Below are 27,807 nucleotides of genomic sequence, written 5' to 3' on the forward strand. Positions count from 1 at the left end.
TCTCCAGGCTTTCACCACTTTTTGGCCCCTCTCTTTGCTGTTGTTTGTCATCTCTTGTTCCGTTGTGTTTGAAGATGGTGAAGGGATGCTTTTTTTGTTCTGGCTAGCTATTCTTGATTAAAGGAGTCTAAATTCAAACTCTCAGGAGAGCCACATTTCGTGGGTCCGCTAGCTCATCCAGATATCTGCTGGATTCTTTTGAAAGATCCAAAGTAAAGACCTTCCAAAGCAAAACTGAACTGCAGGGAAATTCAGTCCAGCCACTAGCTGTCAGCCGGGTCGGTTGTTTAAAAACGCTTTTTAAAATCTTGTGTGTGGAACTCTGTTCTTATCTCAGTAAGGCTGTTTGTTCTTCTGGTGGAGTTGGAAACAAGAATTTAACAAGCCTGAGGCAGATAGTTTGAGTGAAAGCCCAGTTTTATAAAAGTTAAAGTGACTCCCAAGAAGGAATCTTATAGCCTGGGAGTTCTGACTAAATGTTCCTACCAGAACATCCTCATTAGCAATCTAGCCAGTGGTTAGATCCTTAAGCATCCGGGGAGGACCGACTCCTGCAACAATCTCAACATCGGAAGTAAGGACCTTCATCTTTAATTTCATTTTAATTCCTATTATATTTACCCTACCTCTCTTGTGTCTGTCTTGTGTGTGTTTGGGGGGTGGGATGGTAGAAGGGGGAGTAATAGATTACCCAGATGTTATTCTGTAATAATTATTGCATATTTCAACTTTGTTCCTGTTATAAATAAACAGTTGTTGTGTTCAACTTACAAACCTGGTGGGTATAACGTATTGAACAGACAAGAATCCTAATATTCAATACAAATTATTGGTTAATTCACTTGTGTTGGGACTCTGGGGTCTGTGGGGTTGAAATTGACCACGTACTAACCCAGATTGTCGGAACAGAAGGATCTCACAACCCTGCCCTACCAAACATTCACAGTGTTGAAATCTCTTGGATAGGTCAGACAGGTATGTTGCTACAGATTGTACCTGATGTCCGGGTTGGCTACACCACATGCGGCAATGTCCACGGCAGCAGGTCAGATATCGAGCACAGTCATCGTTCGATTTACAGCTCTCTGAGTAACAGAAAGAATTCAATATTTGAGCAATTAATAGAAACATAAGAACAAGGAGCAGGGGTAGTCCATCTGCCCCCTCGAGCCTGCTCCGTCATTCATTAAGGTCATGGCTGATCTTTTTGTGGACTCAGTTTCACTTACCCGCCCGCTCACCATAACCCTTAATTTCTTTACTTTTCAAAAAGCTATCTATCTTTGTCTTAAAAAAATTCAACGAGGTACCCTCAACTGCTTCACTGGACTGGGAATTCCACAGATTCACAACCCTTTGGGTGAAGGAGTTTCTCCTGAACTCAATCCTAAATCTGCTTCCCCATATTTTGAGGCTATGCCCCCTAGTTCTGCTTTCACCCGCCAGTGGAAACAAGCTCCTTGCTTCTATCTATTCCCTTTATAATTTTATGTTTCTATAAGATCCCCCCCATTATTCTTATAAATTCCAATGAGTATAGTCCCAGTCTACTTAGTCTCTCCTCATTAGCCAATCCTCTCAACTCTGGAATCAACCTAGTGAATCTCCTCTGCAACCCCTCCTGTGCCAGTCCATCCTTTCTCAAGTAAGGAGACCAAAACTGTACACAGTACTCCAGGTGTGGCCTCACCAGCACCCTATACAGCTACAACATAAACTCTGTGTTTTTAAATTCCATCCCTCTAGCAAATGAAGGACAAAATTCCATTTACCTTCTTAATTACCTGCTGCACCTGCAAACCAACTTTTTGCAATTCATGCATAAGGACTCCCAGGTCCCTCTGCACAGCAGCATGCTGCAATTTTCTTTAACCATTTAAATAATAGAAATTTTGCTGTTATTTTCCGACCAAAAAGTAATAACATCAGTACTACTCAGATGTACCAGACACTATGCAACTATTTAAACTCCACCCACCCATTGAATCACTTCCCACATCCATAATCTACACTCTCCCCGATCACTGACTCCACCCACCCATTTAATCACTTCCCACATCCATAATCTACACTCTCCCCGATCACTGACTCCACCTACCCATTTAATCCCTCCCATATCCCCATGTATAATCTCCCCCATCAGTGACTCTACCCAATTATTTATTCCCCCCACATCCCTATGAACACTCGTCCCCCGATTCTGAATCTACCCACCTATTTAATCCCTTTCCATGACCCCAAGCAAACTCTCCCCTGTTACTGACTCTACTTACAGAGATATGAGTGTTGCAATTTTTGGAGGAATTTATAGAGATAGGGAGAACTGTCGAGTCTGGAGAATGTTACAGAGAGGGGAAAGGCTGCAGGGCGATAAGAGATAGGGAGGATTGTCGGGGCAGGATGAGGCCAGAGAGACAGGGAGTGTTGTCAGGCTGGAGGAAGCTACAGAGACCGAGCATTGTAGGGGCTGGAGGAGGTTACAGAGATAGGGAGGGTTCTGGAGGGTTCTAGGGGCTGCAGTAGTATAAGAGATAAGAAGGATTGTCAGGGAAGGTGGAGGTGACAGACAGGGAGTGTTGTAGGGGCTGGAGGAGCTTATGAAGACAGTGAGCATTGTAGGGGTTGGAGGTAGTTACAGAGACAGGGAGGGGGTGTCGGGACTGGAGGAGGTTATAGAGATAGGGAGGGTTGTAGGGACAGGAAGAGATTGCATTGGAACAGCAGGAGGGATATTCAGCACCTCTCGATCCTGTTACACAGGAATGTGGTGATATGCCTGTGGGCAATATCATAGATGGATGGTGTGCGACCTCTAACCAGCAGGTGGCAGTGCGGACATCATCCAGTCTCAAGACTGTGGTAATGTGACCAGGGAGTCCCATATAAGGGGATACACATCTGGCCGTCACGAGATGATTGCAGGAGATGGTAGCAAGTCATACAGGTGAACAGTCAGTTCCAGAGGAGTGTAAGGGGACTCCATGAAAATGTGCTTTGTAACAAGTTGCTAACTTACCACATGAGACTCAATAAATATCTTGGTTTGGACAAGTCTAGGTGTTTAGTGGATCCCTTTGGAAGATATAGAAGACCAAACACAACATGGTACCACGAGTGCTGAACATTTAAAGACAGCAACTGCAGTGACAACGTTAGGCACTCGGCTGGAAGACCGTTCTGATGAACTGCAACCTGAGGCGACTTGGTGCAATAGAAGAATGGAGGTACAGATTGACGAGGTCAGTGGACCCCGCCAGGTCCAGTTCATGGGTAACGTAGAATACAATTGCCGTTACTTTAAGCAGCAATTCGGAATCTAACTTTAGGCCCTAGGCCTGAAGGCACAGCCTGAAGACAGGCTTCTTGCATTGCTCCTAGCGGCGGTAGGTTCTCAAGCAAAGACCAAACACAACAAGGAACAGGAGGAGGACCATTCAGCCCCTCTCAAGCCTGTTACACAGGAACAGGATGAGTTCCAATTTAACCCCTCTCGAGCTTCCCACACAGGAACAGGAGGAGTTCCATTCAGTCCACCCTGAGAGTCTGTCTAACCAATAAATTAGACAATGGGTGTTTTCAATTCTACCTCCATTCACCGACCTTAATTACATAACTTTGAGATCGGTAACAAACATGATTTCTCAATCCCTGACTACTCGTCCATGCGAGCAGACACTCCACGTCTTGTTCTCACCTAGCTCGTGGAATACATCGATGCAACGCTTCCCACAGTCTCCGACTCGACAGCACTGCTTCCAGCCCCTGCATTCGTCATCTTCCTCACATGTCTGTGCATTCTTCTTGTCGCAGACATGTTGGGTTTCAGATGGTTCTGGACACTCCTCGTAAAACTCTGACGAGAGACAAATTTTAGTATCAACAACTGGACAAAGTTTCACAGACTCAGGAGACCCCAGCAGGAAAGGAGCGTGGACACGGAGACCTTAATCTGAACCAACTCCAGGCTGGGATGAAGCGGAGTGAAATGAGTCACAGGAGGGAGTTGTGTATAATTTATTCTCTTTAACACAGTAAAACAGCCCGGGGTGATTCACAGGATTGTAAATCAGACCAAATTTAACACTGAGTCACAGAGGGAGAAGTGATCAAAAACCTGCTCTTAGAGGTCAGAGTTTTGAAAAAAAATTTAGATTACCCAATTATTTTTTCCAATTAATGGGGCAATTTAGTGTGGCCAATCCACCTACTCTGCACATTTTTTTTTTGGGTTGGGGCGAAACCCACGCAGACACGGGGAGAATGCGCAAACTCCACACGGACAGTGACCCAGAGCCGGGATCGAACCTGGGACCTCAGCGCCATGAGGCAGCTGTGCTAACCATTAGGCCACCATGCTGCCCTTAGAGGTCAGAGTTAAGGAACATTTTAAAGGAGGGAGAGAGGTTTATTGACGGAGTTCCAGAACTTGGGGTCTGGTGAGCTGAAAGGATGGTCGCAAATGGTGGTAGAATCGAAATTGGGCTCCTCAAGAGAATGCAGAGATCTCAGAGGTAGAGAGGCTTGTGGGGGCTGTAGGAGGTTATAGAGAAAGGGAAGGTTGTAGTGGCTGGAAGAAGGTACAGCGATAAGGAGGGTTGTAGTGGCTGGAGGAAGGTACAAAGATAGGGAGGGTTGTAGGTGACAGGGGTGGTCACAGAGATAGGGATGATTGTATGTGCTGGGGGGGGGGGGGGGGGGGGTGGTGGGTCACAGAGATAGCGTGTGGGGGTTTTGGGGCTGCTGTAGGTTAGAGACAGGGCGGGTTGTAGGACTTGGTGGAGGTGACTGAAATAAAGAGGTTTCTCGGGGTCTGGACAAAGTTGCAGAGTTAGGGAGGTTGATAGGGGCTGGAAGAAGTTACATAGATAGGAAGGTGTTTAGTGGCTGGGGTTGTTACAGAGATAGGGAAGGTTGTAGGAGCTGTATGATGTTACAGAGATAAATACAGTTCTAGGGGTCTGGATGAGGTTACAGAGATTGGAAGGACTATTGTGACTAAGGGAGATTACTGAGATAACGGAAGATGAAGAACTGGAGGAGGTTACAGAGATTGGAAGGACTATTGTGACTAAGGGAGATTACTGAGATAACGGAAGATGAAGAACTGGAGGAGGTTATAGAGATGGGGTGGTCGGGGCTACATGAGGTGATTGGATAGGAACAGGGGGAGGCCCATTATGCCCCTTTAGAGCCTGATCAACAGGAACAGGAAGCGGTCCACTGATCTCCTCTCGAGCCAGTTACCCAGGAACATCAAGAGGCCCCCATTCATCCTCTCCCCAGCCTGTTTCCCAGGTTCCGGTGGAGGACCATTCAGCCCCTCTCAAGCCTATTACATGGGAACAGGAGGAGGCCCATTCAGCCTCTCCCAAGTCTATTACACATGAAAAGGAAGAGGCCCATTCAGCCTCTCTCGGGACTGTTACACAGGAACAGGATGAGGCCGATTTAACCCCTCTCGAGCTTCCCACACAGGAACAGGAGGAGTTCCATTCAGTCTATCCTGAGAGACTGTTTAACCAATAAATTAGTTAATGGGTGTTTTGCATTCCATCTCCATTCACCGACCTTAATTGCATAACTTTGAGATCGGTAACAAACGTGATTTCTCAATCCCTGACTACTCGTCCATGAGAGCAGACACTCCACATCTTGTTCTCACCTAGCTCGTAGAATACATCGATGCAACGCTTCCCACAGTCACCGACTCGACAGCACTGCTTCCAACCCCTGCATTCGTCATCTTCCTCACATGTCTGTGCATTCTTCTTGTCGCAGACATGTTGGGTTTCAGATGGTTCTGGACATTCCTCGTAAAACTCTTCTGTTTTGAGAGACAAATTTTAGTATCAATAACTGGACAAAGTTTTGCAGACTCTGGAGACCACAAGAGGAAAGGAGCGTGGATACGGGGACGTTAATCTGAACCAACTCCAGGCTGGGATGGAACGGAGTGAAATGAGTCATAGGAGGGAGTAGTCTTCTTTTCAACACAGTGAAACAGTCTCGGATTGTAAATCAGACCAAATTTAACATTGAGACACAGAGAGAGAGGTTAGAGAGAGGTGATCAAAAACCTGCTCTAAGAGGTCGGAGTGAAGGAACATCTTAAAGGAGGGAGAGAGGCAGAGAGGTTTAGGGAGGGAATTCCAGAGGTTGGGGTCCGGAGAGTTGAAAGGGCTGCCGCGAATGGTGGAATAATTGAAATTGGGCTCCTGAGGAGAACAGAACTGGAGAATGCAGAAATATCAGAGATAGAAAAGCTTGTGAGGGCTGGTGGAGATCACGGAGATTGGGAGATTGTCGTGGCTGAAGGTGGTTCCAAAGATAGGAAGCAGTGTAGGGGTGAAGAAGGTTACAGAGATAGGGAGGGGTGTAGAGGCAGAGGAGGTTACAGTGATAGGGAGGATTGTAGTGGCTGCAGGAGGTTAAAGACAAAGGAAGGGGAGGAGGGGTGGGATGTGGATAAGAAATAGTGAAGATCATTAGGGTTAGAGGAAGTTACAGAGACAGGGAGGTTTGTCAGGAATTAAGGACATTACGGAAATAGGGATGGGTGTAGAGACTAGAGGAAATTACAGAGATAGAGAGAGATGTAGGGCTGGAGGAGGTGACAGAGATAGGGAGGGGTGTAGGTCTGGTGGAGGGTTTAATAAGAACATCGGGAGTCAAGGCTGAATAAAATATGAACAATGTTATTTTTTTACACAAGCGATGTGTATACACCACCTAGCAGATCCCTACTGGGTTCCTCTCTGTTTGGTGCCTTATTGGCCGCTCTTATATACACTGGGTAATTGAGATACTCCGCCTCTAGCGGGAGAGCTCGTACTCCACAAGGAGCACGGGGAAGACAAGCATTCTCACCTTGTCAGTCCCGGATGGGATTTTACAGAGGTCACAGAGATAAAATGGGTTGTAGGGGTCTGGAGGAGGTTGCAGAGATCGGGAGAGTTGAAGGGACTGGAGGATATAATAATCTTTATTAGTGTCACAAGTAGGTAATGAAGTAACTGTAAAAAATCCCCTAGTCGCCACGCTACAGAGCCTGTTCGGGTACACTGAGAGAGAATTCAGAATGTGTATTTCACCTAACAAGCACGTCTTTCGGGATTTGTGGGAGGAAACCGAGCACCCGGACCAAACCCATGCAGACAAGGGGAGAACGTGCAGACTCCGCATACACTCACCCAAGCCGGGAATCAAACCTGGTTCCCTAGTACTGTAAGGTAGCAGTGTTAACCACTGTGCTAACCACTGTGCTGCTGTGCTGCCATAGGAACATTTAGTCATCTCAAGCCTGTGACACAGGGATAGGAGGAAGCTCATTCTGCCGAGCTCCAGCCTTTTATAAAGGAATAGGAGGACACCATTCAGCCACTCTTAAGCCTGTTAAATGGGAACAGGAGGCCATTCAGCCCCACTCAAGCCTATTATACAGGAACAGGAGGAGGAAATTCAGCCCCTCTCGAACATGTTACACAGGAACAGGAGGTCCATTCAGTCCACATTGAGAGACTATTAATTAGATAACTGGTGTTACCGGCCTTAATTACGTAATTTTGAGATCGGTAACAAACAGAATTTCTCAATTTCAGACTACTTCCAAGCATACACTCCATGTCTTGTTCTCACCTAGCTCGTAGAATACGTCGATGCAACGCTTCCCACAGTCACCGACTCGACAGCACTGCTTCCAGCCCCTGCATTCGTCATCTTCCTCACATGTCTGTGCATTCTTCTTGTCGCAGACATGTTGGGTTTTAGATGGTTCTGGACATTCCTCGTAAAACTCTGACGAGAGACAAATTTTAGTATCAATAACTGGACAAAGTTTTACAGACTCTGGAGACCCCAAGAGGAAAGGAGCGTGGACACGGGGACCTTAATCTGAACCAACTCCAGGCTGGGATGAAACGGAGTGAAATGAATCATAGGAGGGAGTTGTGTATAATATATTCTCCTTAACACAGTAAAACAGCCCGGGGTGATTCACAGGATTGTAAATCAGACCAAATTTAACACTGAGACACAGAGGAAGAGGTTAGAGAGAGGCAGAGAGGTTTAGGGAGGGAATTCAAGAGGTTGAGGTCTGAGGAGCTGAAAGGACAGCCGCTAGTGGTGGAAGAATTGAATTTGGGCTCCTCAAGAGGACAGAACTGGAGAACGTAGTGACTCAGAGATAGAGAGGCTTCTGAGGGTTGGAGGAGGTTACAGAGGGTTTTGACAAAGCCCTTTGGGTTTTGACAAAGAGTCATTGGACTCGAAACGTTTGCTCTTTTCTCTCCCTACAGATGCTGCCAGACCTGCTGAGATTTTCCAGCATTTTCTCTTTCGTTTCAGATTCCAGCATCCACCGTAATTTGCTTTTATTTATTGTAGAGTCTTGAGGCGGTTACAGAGGTAGGGAGGGTTGTAAGTCTGGAGGAGGTTACAGATAAACGGAGGGTTGTCAGCAATGATGGAGGTTACAGAGATAGGGAGGATTGTAGGGAATGAAGGCAATTACAGAGACAGGGAGGGTTGTAGCGGCTGGATGAGGTTACAGAGATAGAGAGGGTTGTGGAAGGATGGAGGAGGCTACAGAGATAGGAAGGTTTGGAGGTCCTACAGGAGGTTCTAGCGATATGGAGGGATGTAGGGGCTGCAGGAGGCTACAGAGGCAGGGAGGGTTGCTGGGAATGAAGGACGTTGACAGAGTTAGGGAGAGATGTTGGGGCTGGAGGATGTTACAGACCTTTCCAGGGGTCTGGAGAATGTTAGAGAGGGAGGGTCATGGGGGCTGGAGGAGGATACAGAGATAGGGGGGCTTGTCGGGCTGCAGGAGGTTACAGAGACAGGTGTTATGAAACCCTAATGCTCAGTCGATTCCAGCTCCACAGACACCGGAGTGCCAACATAGTGTTTTTGGATGTATTTTATTACAAACATGTATCAAAACAGGTTACAGCAAATGAACACCAGGGGAAACATACTTCCCAGCAATCAAATATACAGTCTGTACAGATTCCACACCGCCCCCCCACCAACCCCGCGACGAACAGCTCCTCAAACACGGTCACAAACATCCCCACTTTTTCTCAAAACCCCCTTAACTCATACTTTATCTTGTCTAGCCGCAGAAAGTCATACAGGTCACCCAGCCATGCCGCTACCCCTGGTGGCAATGCCGACCGCCACTCCAGTAAAATTCGCCACCATGCAATCAGAGAGGCGAAGGCCACGATATCGGCATTCGTCCTTTCCATGAGTGCCGGCTTCTCTGAAATCCCAAATATCGCCACCAAAGGATCCGGGTCCACCTCGTCCTCCACTATCCTGGCTGAGACTGCGAACATTCCGGCCCAGGATCTTCCCGATTTTTCACAACCCCAAAACGTGCACGTGATTCGCTCTCCCCCGCCCACACCTCTCACACTCATTTGCTACCGACTGAAAGAACCCACTCATTCTTGCCCGAGTAATACGCACCCTGTGCACCACCTGAAACTGTATCAGGCTCATCCTTGCACAAGAGGAGGTCCCGTTTACCTTACACAGTGCCTCATTCCATGCTCCCCAGTTGATCTCCCCGCCCAACTCCAATTCCCATTTCTCTTTGATCTTCACCATCTGCTCACCTCCCTGCTCCCCCAGCCACCTGTATATATCCCCAATTCTTCCCTCCCCTTCCACATACGGAAACTTCAGTCGCTCCAGCAGGGTGAATCCCGGCAACCGAGCGTACCCCTTCCAGGCCTTTCACGCAAAGTCCCTGTCGTGCAGATACCTGAACTCACTCGCCCTTGGCAGCTTTACCCTCTCCCTTACCTCCTCCAGACTGGCGAACCCTTCCTCCAAATACAGATTCCTCACCTTCACCAGCCCCACTTTTCTCCATCTCCTATATACACTATCCACCCCCCTCCCGGCTCAAACCCATGATTCTCGCACAGCGGCGTTAACACTGACATCCCTTCCACCCAAAAATGCCTCCTCAACTGATGCCATATCTTCACTGTGGACTGCACCAGAAGGCTCCTTGAATATCCACTCGGAGCCATTGGCAACGCTGCCGTCAACATAACCCTCAAACTGGACTCCTTACAAGATTCCTCCTCCATCCTAACCCACCACCGCCGCACCTTATCCACATTCACCGACCAATAATAATGAAGCAAGTTCGGCCACACCACCCCCCCCCCCCCCCCCCCCCCCCCCCCCCACCCCCCAACACCAGCTTGCCACTTCTGAGGCAGGGTCCTCCCCACCCCCGGCACCTTCCCCGCCCACACAAAGTCCAAAATGATCATGTCCACTTTCCGGAAAAAGGCCTTTGATATAAAGATCGGGAGAGCCTGAAAAATAAACAAGAACTTCAGCAGAATATTTATTTTTATCACTTGGACCCTCCCCGACAAAGTTAAGTGCTGTTTACCCCACCGCTGAAGGTCCTCCCTGGCCTCCTCCACCAGCTTCATTATGTTCCATTTATGGAGTTCCATCCATTCTCTCGCTACCTGAATCTCCAAATACCTAAACGTATCCCTCGCTACCGTAAATGGCATCCCCCCGAAATTAGCCGGCTGTCCCAGCGCATTCACCAGAAAACCTCACTTTTCCCTACATTCAGTTCGCACACCGAGAACCCTGCAAACCTCCCAGCAGGCCCATAATCCTTTCCATACTCTCCAATGGATCCAAAACATACAGCAAGAGGTCATCAGCATAGAGCAACATCCGATGCTCCCTCTGTCCCCTCATAATCCCCCGCCACACCGCCGAGCTGCGAAGATCCATCGCCAGGCCAGTGCAAACAACAATGGCGACAGCGGGCACCCCTGCCTCGTACCCCTGTGTAAGTCAAAGCTTTGTGAGCTCATATCAGTCGTCCTCACCCTCGCCCTTGGTGCCACATACGGCAACCGCACCCATGCCACAAATCCCTAACAAACCCAAACCTTCCCAAAACCTCAAACAAGTACCGCTACTCCACCTGATCAATGCCTTCTCTGCATCCATGGACACCACCACCTCCAGTACCAGTGCCCCCGACGGATTCATCACCACATTCATTGATGGAGAGGTGGGGGTGGGGTTCGGTGATGATACCTCTTAAAACTGAATAGTTAGCATGTCACTGGACTGAGTAATCATTATTAACCATTAAACACGTATTTCTCAGACATACCAGTCATAAGTAATCAAATGGGATTTAGGATAGCTAATTTGACCAAAAGGACATTACTTCTGACATCCTGGGTGGGATTCTCCAACCCCCCAAAAGTCGCCGAGGCATGAATCGCGCCGCCCGCCTCGGAGAATGGCGGGGGCCAGCGCAAAGCTATGGACCCCGGGGCTGCCCGAATTCTCCCGGCCGGATGGGCTGAAGTCCCGCCGGCGTGACCACCGTAATTTAACGGCGTCAACCAGTGCTGATGGTTGACGCCGGACAGCGCGGAGATAAGTCATGGCGTGGGGTTGCCGCAGGAGAAGTGACGGCGTGGCCGCAATCTGTGTGTGGGTGTGTGTGTGTGGGGGGGGGGTTGTGTGTGTGTGGGGGGGTTGTGTGCGTGTGGGGGGCTGTGTGAGGGGGGGAATGGGCGTGTGTGTGGGGTGGGGGGATGAGGGGTGGGGGGGCGGAGGGAGGTGAGGGCGAGTGCCGGTGAGTGCCGGGGTGAGGGGGAGAGGGCAAGTGCCGGGGTGAGGGGGGAGAGGGCGAGTGCCGGGGTGAGGGGGGAGAGGGCGAGTGCCGGGGTGAGGGTGCGAGTGCCGGGGTGAGGGGGGAAGGGGCGAGTGCTGGGGTGAGGAGGGAGAGTGCGAGTGCCGGGGTGAGGGGGGAGAGGGCGAGTGCCGGGGGGAGGGGGCGAGTGCTGGGGTGAGGAGGGAGAGTGCGAGTGCCGGGGTGAGGGGGGAGTGGGCGAGTGCCGGGGGGAGGGGGCGAGTGCCAGGGTGAGGGGTGAGGGGGCGAGTGCCGGGGGGAGGGGGCGAGTCCCGGGGTGAGGGGGGAGAGGACGAGTGCTGGGGAGGGGGGGAGAGGGCAAGTGCCGGGGGGAGGGGGCGAGTGCCGGGGAGAGAGGAGAGGGCGAATGCTGGGGGGAAGGGGCGAGTGCCAGGGAGGGGGGAGTGGGCGAGTGCTGGGAGGAGGGGGCGAGTGCCAGGGTGGGGGGAGAGGGCGAGTGCTGGGAGGAGGGGGCGAGTGCCAGGGAGGGGGGAGGGGGCGAGTGCTGGGGGGAGGGGGGCGAGTTCCAGGCAGGGGGGAGAGGGTGAGGGAGATCACCCGCCTGGTTGGGGCTGGTTGCTGGGCGACAGGGGTTACCCGTTGCGGTCGTGGCTGATGACGCCTATTTGGAGGCCATAGTGTGACGCGGAGAACAGCTACAATGATGCCCTTGCCGTGACCAGGGGTGTGATAGAAGTGCTTTGGCCTGCTAAAAATGCGTTTCAGGTGCCTGGACCGCTCTGGAGGTGCCCTCCAGTAACCGCCAGATAGGGTCGGCCGCATCGTTGTGGTGTGCTGCGTCCTGCACAACATAGCCCAGCAGGGGGGCGATGTGCCGCAGGCAGAGGAGGGGGGGGTGGAGGAGCAGCAGGACAAGGCTCAGTCCTCCCCAGATGAGGAGGATGGGGGCAATGGTCAGGACAAACAGGCTGGACATGGGCAGGAGGCTGCCCACCATTACCGGCTGGACTAGCGGGCACGGGACAGGCTGAAAGCCACCCGGTTCACTGACTAGGGGGGCGTGGGAATCGTCGAATATGGGCACAGACCACACACCACGGCAACAGCCGACCACCTTCACTCCCCCCCACCCACAAACCACACCCTCACCCCCCAACACCAACACCCCCACCCACCCACTCACCAACCACACCCACCCCACCCGCATGCACACCACCCCTCCATTGCACATCCACCTGCGGCACAATGCGCCAACTTACTCAGTGTCTAATTGTTTGGCCTTACGGGCCCTTTGATTATGTTTAGATGGTTCCCCAGACGGTACAGTAGAACTGGAGGTGGAATCCTGTGATTCCTGCCCTGTGACTCGGGATCCCTTTGGCGGTCGTTTCCTGGGGCGGCCCGGCCTCGATGGGCCAGGCTGCGCTCGGGCGACTGGGATGGCGAGCAGCCAGCCTGTTCTGCCCGTTGCCCACCAGATGCACCTGAAACGGAGGGGGAGGGGGGTGGGGGGAGTCCGAGGTGCCCCGTTGTTCCGGGACCTCACCTGCAGGGGGACCCAGGACGGGCCCCAGCACCTCCTCCTCCCTCGGGTGCCCGATGGGCCCCCCAGGCCTCTACATGGGTCAGGGGTGCGAACGGATCAGCCAGTCCTGGAGGCCCGCCCTGGTATCGACAAGGGCCTGCAAGTTTGCACCATGGAGCTCAGGGAGTTGCCCATCCGTGTCTGTGTCTGGGCGACGTCGGCCAGCACCTGGGAAATGGCGCCGATGCCCTCAGCGATGGCCTGCTGGGACTGGGCCACTGCCTGCTGAGACTGAGCCACTGCCTGCTGAGACTGAGCCATGGCCTGCTGAGACAGGGCCACGGCGTTGAGCGCCTCTGCCATCTGCCGCTGTCACCCCCTTTGATCGTCCCTGGTTCGGTGACTGCATCGGGTCTATGGGTGGGTGTGGTAACTCCAGGAACCCAGGACCCGTCTGGGCGGCAGATGTTTGCTTGCGCCAGGATGCCCTTCGACCTCCCGGCCCCTCTGCTGCTCCTACCTCCACCTGCTGTACCGGTACGGCTGTGTTGTGCGCACCAGTGAGTGTACCAGAAATCTCATCACTAAAGTGCCCAACCGAGGTGTCTCTGCGATGGTGGAGGGTGTTGGAGAAAGCAGTGGCATTGTGTCGTGAGCATCATCCGACCCAGAGTCCATGGTCCCCTGGGTTGGCGGTTCGTGTCCACCCGTCCGCTGTGTTTCAGTGTCCTGTATTTCGGTGTCATGTGTGTCGGTGTCCAGGGTAGGGGTATCCTGGGTAGGGCTGTCCAGGGTAGGGGTATCCTGGGTAGGGCTGTCCTGGGTAGGGCTGTCCTGGGTAGGGGGTGTCCTAGGTAGGGCTGTCCTGGGATAGGGGTGTCCTGAGTAGGGATGTCCTGGGTAGGGCTGTCCTGAGTAGGGGTATCCTGGGTAGGGCTGTCCTGGGTAGGGCTGTCCTGGGTAGGGGTATCCTGGGTAGGGCTGTCCTGGGTAGGGCTGTCCTGGGTAGGGCTGTCCTGGGTAGGGGGTGTCCTGGGTAGGGGGTGTCCTGGGTAGGGGGTGTCCTGGGTAGGGCTGTCCTGGGTAGGGCTGTCCTGGGTAGGGGGTGTCCTAGGTAGGGCTGTCCTGGGATAGGGCTGTCCTGAGTAGGGATGTCCTGGGTAGGGCTGTCCTGAGTAGGGGTATCCTGGGTAGGGCTGTCCTGGGTAGGGCTGTCCTGGGTAGGGGTATCCTGGGTAGGGGTATCCTGGGTAGGGGTGTCCTGGGTAGGGCTGTCCTGGGTAGGGCTGTCCTGGGTAGGGCTGTCCTGGGTAGGGGTGTCCTGGGTAGGGCTGCCCTGGGTAGGGCTGTCCTGGGTAGGGGTGTCCTGGGTAGGGCTGTCCTGGGTAGGGGTATCCTGGGTAGGGCTGGCCTGGGTAGGGCTGTCCTGGGTAGGGCTGTCCTGGGTAGGGCTGCCCTGGGTAGGGCTGCCCTGGGTAGGGCTGCCCTGGGTAGGGGTGTGCTGGGTAGGGCTGCCCTGAGTAGGGCTGCCCTGGGTAGGGCTGTCCTGGGTACGGGTGTCCTGGGTAGGGGTGTCCTGAGTAGGGGTGTCCTGGGTAGGGCTGTCCTGGGTACGGGTGTCCTGGGTATGGCTGTCCTGAGTAGGGGTTCCTGAGTAGGGGTGTCCTGGGTAGGGCTTTCCTGGGTAAGGGTGTCCTGAGTAGGGCTGTCCTGGGTAGGGGTGTCCTGGGTAGGGTTGTCCTGGGTAGGGGTGTCCTGGCTCGGCTGCGACAGGGGCCTGTGGCTGCCCCCCTCGTCGCTGGGTGTCACACGCCTGCGTCGCCGCACCCGCACGAGACGGGGGCTTCGTCTCCCTGTTGCTCCGGGCCTGTCCCTGTCTTGTGGCCGCCCTGGGGCATCCTGCGGGCGACTGCTTCCCATGTCTGACACCGTCCCACCCATTGCCTCCACCGTGGACGCCACCCGTGTGGTTTCGGCCTCGGTGGCACGCATGACCGGCACCACTCCCAGCTCCTGGACGCGGGTGGACTCCTCCACCTGAGTCTGCAGCCGCCACAAGCCGCTGTCACCCCCTTTGATCGTCCCTGGTTCGATGACTGCCCCCCTGGAAGTCATCCCATGGGGGATTGAGGATATGTGGGATATGGGGGAGGGGGATATGGGGGAGGGGGATGTGGGGGATATTGGGGATATGGGGGTGTGGGGAAATGGGGGGATATGGGGATATATGGGAGGGGGTATATTGGGGAGGGGGTATATGGGGGATTGAGGATATGTGGGATATGGGGGAGGGGGATATGGGGGAGGGGGATGTGGGGGATATTGGGGATATGGGGGGATATGGGGGGAGGGAGGTGTGGGGGAGGGGGTATTTGGGGATATGGGAAGGGGGATATGGGGGAGGGGGTATATGGGGTATATGGGGAAGGGGGATATGTGGATATATGGGAGGGGGTATATTGGGGAGGGGGTATATGGGGGATTGAGGATATGTGGGATATGGGGGAGGGGGATATGGGGGAGGGGGATATGGGGAGGGGGGATTATGGGGGAGGGGACTAGGGGGATATGGGGGAGGGGGGATATGGGCGAGAGAGGGTATGGGGGAAATGGGGGAGGGGGGATATGGGGGAAATGGGGGAGGGGGTTATGGGGGAAATAGGGGATGGGGATATGGAGGAGGGGGATATGGGGGAAATGGGGGAGGGGGATATGGGGAGGGTGGATATGGCGGAGGGGGGAATATAGAGGTTATGGGGAGGGGGACATGGGAGAGGGAGGATATGGGGAGGGGGGGATATAGGGAGGGGGTATATGGGGGATGGGGGAATATGGAGGATATGGGGAGGGGGACATGGGAGAGGGAGGATATGGGGAAGGGGATATGGGGGAGGGGGTATAAGGGGAATATGGGGAAGGGGGATATAGAGGAGGGTGTATATGGGGAGGGGGTATATGGGGGAGGGGATATGGGGAGGGGTGTATGGGGCAGGGGGATATGAGGAGGGGGATATGGGGAGGGGGACTATGGGGGATATGGGGGAGGGGGCTATGGGTGATATAAGGGGGATATGGGGAGGGGTTTATGGGGGAGGGGGGATATGGGGGAGGGGTTGAGCCGTGGGGGTCTCACTTGGTGGTGCGCCCCCGACCTCTGATTCGGCAACCTCCCGGTCCTCGGGTCCGCCTGCCATTTCCAGGGCCCTCTCCTCATGAACGGTGAGTGGTCTCTCATCAGCTGGGCCCCCTCCGGTCCTCTCACGCTCCCTGTTGTTGAGTGCGCGCTTCTCCTGTGGGGGGCGGGCAGGTGGGTGGCAGGGATAATTGGCAACAGTGTTAGACAGGGATATACGTGCAGGCCAGCGGTTGTGCCTATATTGGCATAGGTGCGCGGCACATTAGGATTAGGGTTGGTTGCAACCGGGGTTGTGACGCACATCGGGGGGGGGGGTGGGGGGCGGTATTCACCCTGGCTGCCCTGACGAGGTTGTTGACCTTCTTGTGGCACTGGGCGCCTGTCCTGACGGCCTCTGCCACCACCCTCCACAGGTGCCGGCTGAGGCGTGGGGCGACCCTGCGGCCGTGTCCGTGGTACAGGGCCTCCCTCCTCTGCTCTACTGCATCCAGGAGCACCTCAATGTCGCGCTCCTGGAACCTCGGGGCTGCGCGGCGGGCGGCCATCTTGTCGGGTCTCCGGGGTGGGAGGGGGCGGTGTCTTTTGTGCTGTGGTGCCACCCGGCGTCAATGACACTGCGCGTCCGCCGCGAGTGATGCCGTCAGGACTGGCGTGACGCCGTGACTGGCCCATTCGGGGCGGAGACTTTGCGCCGTTTGGGGGAGCCCGATGCCGGAGTGATCTTTGCCGTTTTTTGGCACCGAGTTCCGGCCATTGCGCAGATTTATCGGAAAATCCCGCCCCCTGTCTTTGTGAAACAATTCAGGGTGCTGGTTCTGTTGCTCTGTTTCTCACAAACAGTCAGCACAGGCTGAGATTGTACATAGCTGTCAGGATGAGGATTAATCATGGGTTGCTTGCAATTCTATTGGGTAAACACTACTTGCAATTCTATTGGATAAGTTTAAACGTAGCAGTTTCAGGGATTGGATTGCGTCCAACTGGGGTGGGCTATTGATTTTTGAACGTTGTATAAGTACTGTGTTCTGGTCTTTGTTCGGCAGAACATCTTGGCAGATATCCAGTATTTCTCCGTGTACACGTAACAAGCTTGATTGAACAGCCACCTTGTCTCAGTTGTCGTTATGTTTTTTCCTCTCTGTACTGAGTTAAGCCACAGGGAATAACCCCACGTGGAAGCTGACTCAATACACAGGTCTTGAAACCGCTCCTACATCATCGTCTTATATTACTCGCGAGCTGCCTGCCCTTCACGAAGCCTGTTTGATCTTCTGCAACTCCCTGGGACACCGTCCTCCATCCTCCCCACCAACAATTTCGCCAATACTTTCACATCCATGTTCAATAGTGATATGGGTTGAAACGACCCACATTCCACCGGGTTCCTCCTCTTGTGCAAGGATGGATCTGAGACAGTTTAAGGGATTAGTGTGATAATCACAAAAACCTCCATACGCCAACAACCCCGAGTCAAACCTCCACCCCGACCTCAGCTCTTGTCCCACTCTAATTTGAATCTCCAGCCAGTGGGGCGCATGGTCCGAGCTAACTATCCCCACATAGCCTGCCCCTCCACCCCAACCAAAATCTTCCGACTAACTACAAAGTAATCAATCCTCGAATACACTTTATGGACGTGTGAAAAGAAAGAATACTCCCTTCCCCTGGGTTTTGAAACCCCCATGGATCCACCATACCCATCCTCTCCATAAAATCCCCCAGCTCCCTTGCTATTCGTACCATACCAATCGACCTGGGGCTCGACCTATCCACCCTCAGCTCCAAGACACAGTTAAAATGTCCTCCCATGATCAACTGGTGCGTGGTCAAATCCCAATGCCAGCAACCCCCTCATAAAACCCACATCATCTCAATTTGGGGCATACACATTTACCAACACTACCTGTGCCCCTTCCAATACCCCACTCACAATCACATACCTCCCACCCGGATCCCTCACCTCCTCAGCACTCACAAATCCCATTTTCTTGCTCATTAAAATCGTCACTCCCCTCGGTTTCAAATCAAACTCTGAGGAAAAACCTGCCCACCCACCCTTTCCTTAACTTAACCTGGTCCTTCACATGGAGGTGCGTTTCCTGCAGAAAGACCACCCCCGCTTTCAAGCTCCTGAGGTGCGCTAAAAACCAGTGACCTTTTAACCAGCTCGTTCAGTCCCCGGATGTTTCACGTTACCAGCCTATCGCCTCCAATCTCCTCTACCATCTGTCATCTTCCCCACTTAACTTCCGCCCCCTTTGTTCCACCCTATACCATCCCAGATGGCCCTTTTCTCTGCCCTTGACCATGTCATCTCTCCCCCCTGCCATGTTGCAACAACCTCCTCCACCACCTCACTTCTGTTCACCAGCATCACCTGCTAGTGCAGCAGCCCTGCCCAAAGGCACCTCCCAATGACCTTCCCCTTCCCCCCCCCCTCCACTCCTCAGCTCAAGGAGGAAGGCGCCTTGCTGATCTTACCCTCCCCAACCCAAAAAAGGACTTCTCCTGAACTCCAGGCAGCCTTCTCCGAAAGAAAACAAACAAATTTGAAACACAAACATTCCTATAAAGCAGGAGGGGAGGATGGGAACATCCATCCTCACATACATTCTTCACCCTGACAACCCCATAGAATCCCAACAGTAAACACCAACCCCCCCCTCCCACAAAAAAGACAACAATCCCCCAATCCCTACCCCCACTTCCAACACACTCTCAACCATTACAAAGTGCCAGCACCCCATTTCCCAAGCACTGTCCGCTCAGTTCTCCCCTAGTTTATGCTCATTAATGAAGTCTTCGGCGCTTCTGGGGGTCTCGAAATAATACTCGCGGCCTCCAAACGTCACCCATACTTTCGCCAGGTAGAGCATCCCAACCCGATCGGCCACCGGTACAGCACTGCCTTGACCTTGTTGAAGCCTGCCCGCCGCTTTGCCAACTCGGCTCCGATGTCCTGATAAATACGGACGTTATTCCCCTCCCAGTCGCAGGTGTGCTTCTCCCTGGCCCACCGCAGAATCTTCTCTTTCTCCACAAATTTATGGAGTCTCACGATCACTGCCTGTAGCGGCTCCCCAGCAATCGCCTTCTGCCTCAGGGACCTATGTACTCGGTCCACTTCAGGCGCCTTATATAGCACCCCTTCTGCCACCAGCATCTTCGAGACGTACCTCGTAGTATTCACATCTTCCACTCCTTCAGGCAGGCCCATTATTTGCAGGTTCTGCCTTCTTGAGGTATTCTCCTGCTCCTTCACCTTTGCCCTCAACGTTTTACACAAGTCCCCAAGGAGCCCCACTTCAGCCTCCAGAACCACTACACGATCACTGTGATCCAAGATCACTCCTTTGATCGCCCGAATCTGCGACCCCTGCACTTTTCCACCCGTTCCAGAAAACTCTTCAGGGGTTCCACTGCTCCTTCGATGGCCTTCGAGCGATCCTCACGCATTTCCTGCCTCTGCTGGCAGATTTCCTCCTTAATAAACGGCATCAGCTCCTCCACCTGGGCCTTCCCGGGGGAAACTACTCCTCCAACATTCACCTAAGCCTTTTCATCAAAGTTCCACCCCGTATCGGGTAAAAAGTACTCTTTTCTGTGTCTTCAAGCAGGAGCTTCTCTGTGTGTGACCACTCACTCCATGACCACCACAGGAAAACCCCCCGGAGTCCCAACGTAAGTCAGTTAACTAATAATTTGTCTAAAATGTGCAGAATCATTGGCCCCTTGACTGCTCAGCTATCGGGTTTGTAGATTGAATACAAGAACTGTTCATTTGTAACAGAACAAAGTTGAAAAGTGCAGGAATTATAACAGAATAATGGCCAGCTAATCTACTGCTCCCCCTTTCACCATCCTACCCTCTATCCAAACACAAGACAGACACAGGGGGAGGGGAAAAACCATAGAAATTAAATTGAAAAGAGGGAGTCCTTGCTTTAATTTTTGAAGTAATTGCAGCAGGCTGCCCTCCTAGGATTCTTTGGGATCGAAGCCATGGGTGTAGAATTAAAGGTGGTTTATGGCAGTGGATTCAGTCAGTACTCCCAGACAATATGATTTATTTTGGCGAGTCACTTCAACTTTTATTAACCTGGACTTTCATTCGAAGGAACAGCCTCAGGCTTGTTTAATTCTTACTTGTTTCTAACTCCACCAGATAAGAACAGAGATTTTAAAAGAGTTCTATACATTTGAACCCTGACTGCAGCTGATGGCTTGACTTTGGTTTCCTTGCAGTTCAGACTGGCTGTACAGAGAGAGGTTTTTACCTTGGATCTTTAGAAATAATCCATTAGATGAGAGAGAAATCAGAGCCGATGACTCTTTAAGCTTCTGACATCAAAACAAAAAGTTGTAGGGACAGGAAGAGATTGCATTGGAACAGCAGGAGGGATATTCAGCACCTCTCGATCCTGTTACACAGGAATGTGGTGATATGCCTGTGGGCAATATCATAGATGGATGGTGTGCGACCTCTAACCAGCAGGTGGCAGTGCGGACATCAGCCAGTCTCAAGACTGTGGTAATGTGACCAGGGAGTCCCATATAAGGGGATACACATCTGGCCGTCACGAGATGATTGCAGGAGATGGTAGCAAGTCATACAGGTGAACAGTCAGTTCCAGAGGAGTGTAAGGGGACTCCATGAAAATGTGCTTTGTAACAAGTTGCTAACTTACCACATGAGACTCAATAAATATCTTGGTTTGGACAAGTCTAGGTGTTTAATGGATCCCTTTGGAAGATATAGAAGACCAAACACAACATGGTACCACGAGTGCTGAACATTTAAAGACAGCAACTGCAGTGACAACGTTAGGCACTCGGCTGGAAGACCGTTCTGATGAACTGCAACCTGAGGCGACTTGGTGCAATAGAAGAATGGAGGTACAGATTCACGAGGTCAGTGGACCCCGCCAGGTCCAGTTCATGGGTAACGTAGAATACAATTGCCGTTACTTTAAGCAGCAATTCGGAATCTAACTTTAGGCCCTAGGCCTGAAGGCACAGCCTGAAGACAGGCTTCTTGCATTGCTCCTAGCGGCGGTAGGTTCTCAAGCAAAGACCAAACACAACAAGGAACAGGAGGAGGACCATTCAGCCCCTCTCAAGCCTGTTACACAGGAACAGGATGAGTTCCAATTTAACCCCTCTCGAGCTTCCCACACAGGAACAGGAGGAGTTCCATTCAGTCCACCCTGAGAGTCTGTCTAACCAATAAATTAGACAATGGGTGTTTTCAATTCTACCTCCATTCACCGACCTTAATTACATAACTTTGAGATCGGTAACAAACGTGATTTCTCAATCCCTGACTACTCGTCCATGCGAGCAGACACTCCACGTCTTGTTCTCACCTAGCTCGTGGAATACATCGATGCAACGCTTCCCACAGTCTCCGACTCGACAGCACTGCTTCCAGCCCCAGCATTCGTCATCTTCCTCACATGTCTGTGCATTCTTCTTGTCGCAGACATGTTGGGTTTCAGATGGTTCTGGACATTCCTCGTAAAACTCTGACGAGAGACAAATTTTAGTATCAACAACTGGACAAAGTTTCACAGACTCTGGAGACCCCAGCAGGAAAGGAACGTGGACACGGAGACCTTAATCTGAACCAACTCCAGGCTGGGATGAAGCGGAGTGAAATGAGTCACAGGAGGGAGTTGTGTATAATTTATTCTCTTTAACACAGTAAAACAGCCCGGGGTGATTCGCAGGATTGTAAATCAGACCAAATTTAACACTGAGTCACAGAGGGAGAAGTGATCAAAAACCTGCTCTTAGAGGTCAGAGTTTAAAAAAAAAATTTAGATTACCCAATTATTTTTTCCAATTAATGGGGCAATTTAGTGTGGCCAATCCACCTACTCTGCACATTTTTTTTTTGGGTTGGGGCGAAACCCACGCAGACACGGGGAGAATGCGCAAACTCCACACGGACAGTGACCCAGAGCCGGGATCGAACCTGGGACCTCAGCGCCATGAGGCAGCTGTGCTAACCATTAGGCCACCATGCTGCCCTTAGAGGTCAGAGTTAAGGAACATTTTTAAGGAGGGAGAGAGGTTTATTGACGGAGTTCCAGAACTTGGGGCCTGGTGAGCTGAAAGGATGGTCGCAAATGGTGGTAGAATCGAAATTGGGATCCTCAAGAGAATGCAGAGATCTCAGAGGTAGAGAGGCTTGTGGGGGCTGTAGGAGGTTATAGAGAAAGGGAAGGTTGTAGTGGCTGGAAGAAGGTACAGCGATAAGGAGGGTTGTAGTGGCTGGAGGAAGGTACAAAGATAGGGAGGGTTGTAGGTGACAGGGGTGGTCAAAGAGATAGGGATTGTTGTATGTCCTGCGGGGGGGGGGGGGGGGGGGGGGGGGTGGTCACAGAGATAGCGTGTGGGGGTTTTGGGGCTGCTGTAGGTTAGAGACAGGGCGGGTTGTAGGACTTGGTGGAGGTGACTGAAATAAAGAGGTTTCTCGGGGTCTGGACAAAGTTGCAGAGTTAGGGAGGTTGGTAGGGGCTGGAAGAAGTTACATAGATAGGAAGGTTGTAGGAGCTGTATGATGTTACAGAGATAAATACAGTTCTAGGGGTCTGGATGAGGTTACAGAGATTGGAAGGACTACTGTGACTAAGGGAGATTACTGAGATAACGGAAGATGAAGAACTGGAGGAGGTTACAGAGATGGGGTGGTCGGGGCTGCATGAGGTGATTGGATAGGAACAGGGGGAGGCCCATTATGCCCCTTTAGAGCCTGATCAACAGGAACAGGAAGCGGTCCACTGATCTCCTCTCGAGCCAGTTACCCAGGAACATCAAGAGGCCCCCATTCATCCTCTCCCCAGCCTGTTTCCCAGGTTCCGGTGGAGGACCAACAACTGGACAATGTTTGACAGACACTGGAGACCCCAAAAGGTAAGAGATTGTGGACTGGGGAGCTGAACGGACTGCCACGAATGATGGGATAATTGAAATTGGGCTCCTCAAGAGAAAGTTGTAGTGGTAGGAGAGGTTTTAGAGACTGGAGATGGGTATAGAGATCGGGAGGTTTATAGGGGGCCGGAGAGGGGTAGAGAGATCGGGAGAGTTTTAGCGGCTGTATGAGGTCATAGAGATAGGGAGGGTTCAAGGGAGCTGAAGGAGGTTATAGAGATAGGGCGGGATGTCGGGACTGGAGGAGGTTATAAATATAGGGAAGGTTGTATGGGCTGGAGGAGGTTCTAAAGATAGGGAAGGTTGTATGGGCTGGAGGAGGTTAAAAAGATAGGGAAGGTTGTATGGGCTGGAGGAGGTTATAAAGATAGGGAGGGATGTAGGGACTGGAGGAGGTTATAAATATAGGGAAGGTTGTATGGGCTGGAGGAGGTTATAAAGATAGGGAGGGATGTAGGGGCTGGAGGAGGTTATGAATATCGGGAAGGTTGTATGGGCTGGAAGAAGGTACAGAGATAAGGAGGGTTGTAGTGGCTGGAGGAAGGTACAAAGATAGGGAGGGTTGTAGGTGACAGGGGTGGTCAAAGAGATAGGGATTGTTGTATGTGCTGCGGGTGGAGGGGGGGTGGTCACAGAGATAGGGATGATTGTATGTGCTGGGGGGGTGGGTCACAGAGATAGCGTGTGGGGGTTTTGGGGCTGCTGTAGGTTAGAGACAAGGCGGGTTGGAGGCCATTCAGCCCCACTCAAGCCTATTATACAGGAACAGGAGGAGGAAATTCAGCCCCTCTCGAACATGTTACACAGGAACAGGAGGTCCATTCAGTCCACATTGAGAGACTATTAATTAGATAACTGGTGTTACCGGCCTTAATTACGTAATTTCTCAATTTCATACTACTTCCAAGCATACACTCCACGTCTTGTTCTCACCTAGCTCGTGGAATACGTCGATGCAGCGCTTCCCACAGTCACCGACTCGGCAGCACTGCTTCCAACCCCTGCATTCGTCATCTTCCTCACATGTCTGTGCATTCTTCTTGTCGCAGACATGTTGGGTTTTAGATGGTTCTGGACACTCCTCGTAAAAATATTCTGTTTTGAGAGACAAATTTTAGTATCAATAACTGGACAAAGTTTTACAGACTCTGGAGACCACAAGAGGAAAGGAGCGTGGACACGGGGACCTTAATCTGAACCAACTCCAGGCTGGGATGAAACGGAGTGAAATGAGTCAATGGGAGGGAGTAGTCTTCTTTTCAACACAGTGAAACGGTCTCGGATTGTAAATCAGACCAAATTTAACATTGAGACACAGAGAGAGAGGTTAGAGAGAGGTGATCAAAAACCTGCTCTAAGAGGTCGGAGTGAAGGAACATCTGAAAGGAGGGAGAGAGGCAGAGAGGTTTAGGTAGGGAATTCCAGAGGTTGGGGTCTGGAGAGTTCAAAGGGCTGCCGCGAATGGTGGAATAATTGAAATTGGGCTCCTGTGGAGAACAGAACTGGAGAATGCAGAAATATCAGAGATAGAAAAGCTTGTGAGGGCTGGTGGAGATCACGGAGATTGGGAGATTGTCGTGGCTGGAGGTGGTTCCAAAGATAGGAAGCAGTGTAGGGGTGAAGAAGGTTACAGAGATAGGGAGGGGTGTAGAGGCAGAGGAGGTTACAGTGATAGGGAGGATTGTAGCGGCTGCAGGAGGTTAAAGACAAAGGAAGGGGAGGAGGGGTGGGATGTGGATAAGAAATAGGGAAGATCATTAGGGTTAAAGGAAGTTACAGAGACAGGGAGGTTTGTCAGGAATTAAGGACATTACGGAAATAGGGATGGGTGTAGAGACTAGAGGAAATTACAGAGATAGAGAGAGATGTAGGGCTGGCGGAGGTGACAGAGATAGGGAGGAGTGTAGGTCTGGTGGAGGGTTTAATAAGAACATCGGGAGTCAAGGCTGAATAAAATATGAACAAAGTTATTTTTTTACACAAGCGATGTGTATACACCACCTAGCAGATCCCTACTGGGTTCCTCTCTGTTTGGTGCCTTATTGGCCGCTCTTATATACACTGGGTAATTGAGATACTCCGCCTCTAGCGGGAGAGCTCGTACTCCACAAGGAGCACGGGGAAGACAAGCATTCTCACCTTGTCAGTCCCGGATGGGATTTTACAGAGGTCACAGAGATAAAATGAGTTGTAGGGGTCTGGAGGAGGTTGCAGAGATCGGGAGAGTTGAAGGGACTGGAGGATATAATAATCTTTATTAGTGTCACAAGTAGGTAATGAAGTAACTGTAAAAAATCCCCTAGTCGCCACGCTACAGAGCCTGTTCGGGTACACTGAGAGAGAATTCAGAATGTGTATTTCACCTAACAAGCACGTCTTTCGGGATTTGTGGGAGGAAACCGAGCACCCGGACCAAACCCATGCAGACAAGGGGAGAACGTGCAGACTCCGCATACACTCACCCAAGCCGGGAATCAAACCTGGTTCCCTAGTACTGTAAGGTAGCAGTGTTAACCACTGTGCTAACCACTGTGATGCTGTGCTGCCATAGGAACATTTAGTCATCTCAAGACTGTGGCACAGGGATAGGAGGAAGCTCATTCTGCCGAGCTCCAGCGTTTTATAAAGGAATAGGAGGACACCATTCAGCCACTCTTAAGCCTGTTAAATGGGAACAGGAGGCCATTCAGCCCCACTCAAGCCTATTATACAGGAACAGGAGGAGGAAATTCAGCCCCTCTCGAACATGTTACACAGGAACAGGAGGTCCATTCAGTCCACATTGAGAGACTATTAATTAGATAACTGGTGTTACCGGCCTTAATTACGTAATTTTGAGATCGGTAACAAACAGAATTTCTCAATTTCAGACTACTTCCAAGCATACACTCCACGTCTTGTTCTCACCTAGCTCGTGGAATACGTCGATGCAGCGCTTCCCACAGTCACCGACTCGGCAGCACTGCTTCCAACCCCTGCATTCGTCATCTTCCTCACATGTCTGTGCATTCTTCTTGTCGCAGACATGTTGGGTTTTAGATGGTTCTGGACACTCCTCGTAAAAATCTTCTGTTTTGAGAGACAAATTTTAGTATCAATAACTGGACAAAGTTTTACAGACTCTGGAGACCCCAAGAGGAAAGGAGCGTGGATACGGGGACCTTAATCTGAACCAACTCCAGGCTGGGATGAAACGGAGTGAAATGAATCATAGGAGGGAGTTGTGTATAATATATTCTCCTTAACACAGTAAAACAGCCCGGGGTGATTCACAGGATTGTAAATCAGACCAAATTTAACACTGAGACACAGAGGAAGAGGTTAGAGAGAGGCAGAGAGGTTTAGGGAGGGAATTCAAGAGGTTGAGGTCTGAGGAGCTGAAAGGACAGCCGCTAGTGGTGGAATAATTGAATTTGGGCTCCTCAAGAGGACAGAACTGGAGAACGTAGTGACTCAGAGATAGAGAGGCTTCTGAGGGTTGGAGGAGGTTACAGAGGGTTTTGACAAAGCCCTTTGGGTTTTGACAAAGAGTCATTGGACTCGAAACGTTTGCTCTTTTCTCTCCCTACAGATGCTGCCGGACCTGCTGAGATTTTCCAGCATTTTCTCTTTCGTTTCAGATTCCAGCATCCACCGTAATTTGCTTTTATTTATTGTAGAGTCTTGAGGAGGTTACAGAGATAGGGAGGGTTGTAAGTCTGGAGGAGGTTACAGAGAAACGGAGGGTTGTCAGCAATGATGGAGGTTACAGAGATAGGGAGGATTGTAGGGAATGAAGGCAATTACAGAGACAGGGAGGGTTGTAGCGGCTGGACGAGGTTACAGAGATAGAGAGGGTTGTGGAAGGATGGAGGAGGCTACAGAGATAGGAAGGTTTGGAGGTCCTACAGGAGGTTCTAGCGATATGGAGGGATGTAGGGGCTGCAGGAGGCTACAGAGGCAGGGAGGGTTGCCGGGAATGAAGGACGTTGACAGAGTTAGGGAGAGATGTTGGGGCTGGAGGATGTTACAGACCTTTCCAGGAGAATGTTAGAGAGGGAGGGTCATGGGGGCTGGAGGAGGATACAGAGATAGGGGGGCTTGTCGGGCTGCAGGAGGTTACAGAGACAGGTGTTATGAAACCCTAATGCTCAGTCGATTCCAGCTCCACAGACACCGGAGTGCCAACATAGTGTTTTTGGATGTATTTTATTACAAACAGGTATCAAAACAGGTTACAGCAAATGAACACCAGGGGAAACATACTTCCCAGCAATCAAATATACAGTCTGTACAGATTCCACACCGCCCCCCCACCAACCCCGCGACGAACAGCTCCTCAAACACGGTCACAAACATCCCCACCTTTTCTCAAAACCCCCTTGACTCATACTTTATCTTGTCTAGCCGCAGAAAGTCATACAGGTCACTCAGCCATGCCGCTACCCCTGGTGGCAATGCCGACCGCCACTCCAGTAAAATTCGCCACCATGCAATCAGAGAGGCGAAGGCCACGACATCGGCCTTCCTCCTTTCCATGAGTGCCGGCTTCTCTGAAATCCCAAATAT

General features: G+C 51.7%; 1 protein-coding gene across 9 annotated transcripts in view; it reads right to left on the minus strand.

Annotated features, from left to right (window-relative positions):
- LOC119950801 (transmembrane cell adhesion receptor mua-3-like) overlaps positions 1-27,807 on the minus strand; it is a 113,751-nt gene that overhangs the window by 9,973 nt on the left and 75,971 nt on the right. For 6 of the 9 annotated variants that reach the window (XM_038773588.1, XM_038773587.1, XM_038773593.1 and 3 more), the window contains 7 exons: positions 26,167-26,328; positions 24,193-24,354; positions 21,690-21,848; positions 7,636-7,794; positions 5,663-5,824; positions 3,695-3,853; positions 997-1,085 (listed from right to left, as the gene is read on the minus strand). In XM_038773588.1, coding sequence (XP_038629516.1) covers positions 997-1,085; positions 3,695-3,853; positions 5,663-5,824; positions 7,636-7,794; positions 21,690-21,848; positions 24,193-24,354; positions 26,167-26,328 — 1,052 coding nt within the window. Of the gene's footprint in view, positions 1-996; positions 1,086-3,694; positions 3,854-5,662; positions 5,825-7,635; positions 7,795-16,682; positions 16,686-21,689; positions 21,849-24,192; positions 24,355-26,166; positions 26,329-27,807 lie in introns of all 9 variants that reach the window. The other 3 variants (XM_038773591.1, XM_038773586.1, XM_038773594.1) reach the window with 3 other exon arrangements.

This window comes from Scyliorhinus canicula, chromosome 16 (genome assembly GCF_902713615.1).
Source record: "Scyliorhinus canicula chromosome 16, sScyCan1.1, whole genome shotgun sequence".
Taxonomy (NCBI): Eukaryota; Metazoa; Chordata; class Chondrichthyes; order Carcharhiniformes; family Scyliorhinidae; genus Scyliorhinus; species Scyliorhinus canicula.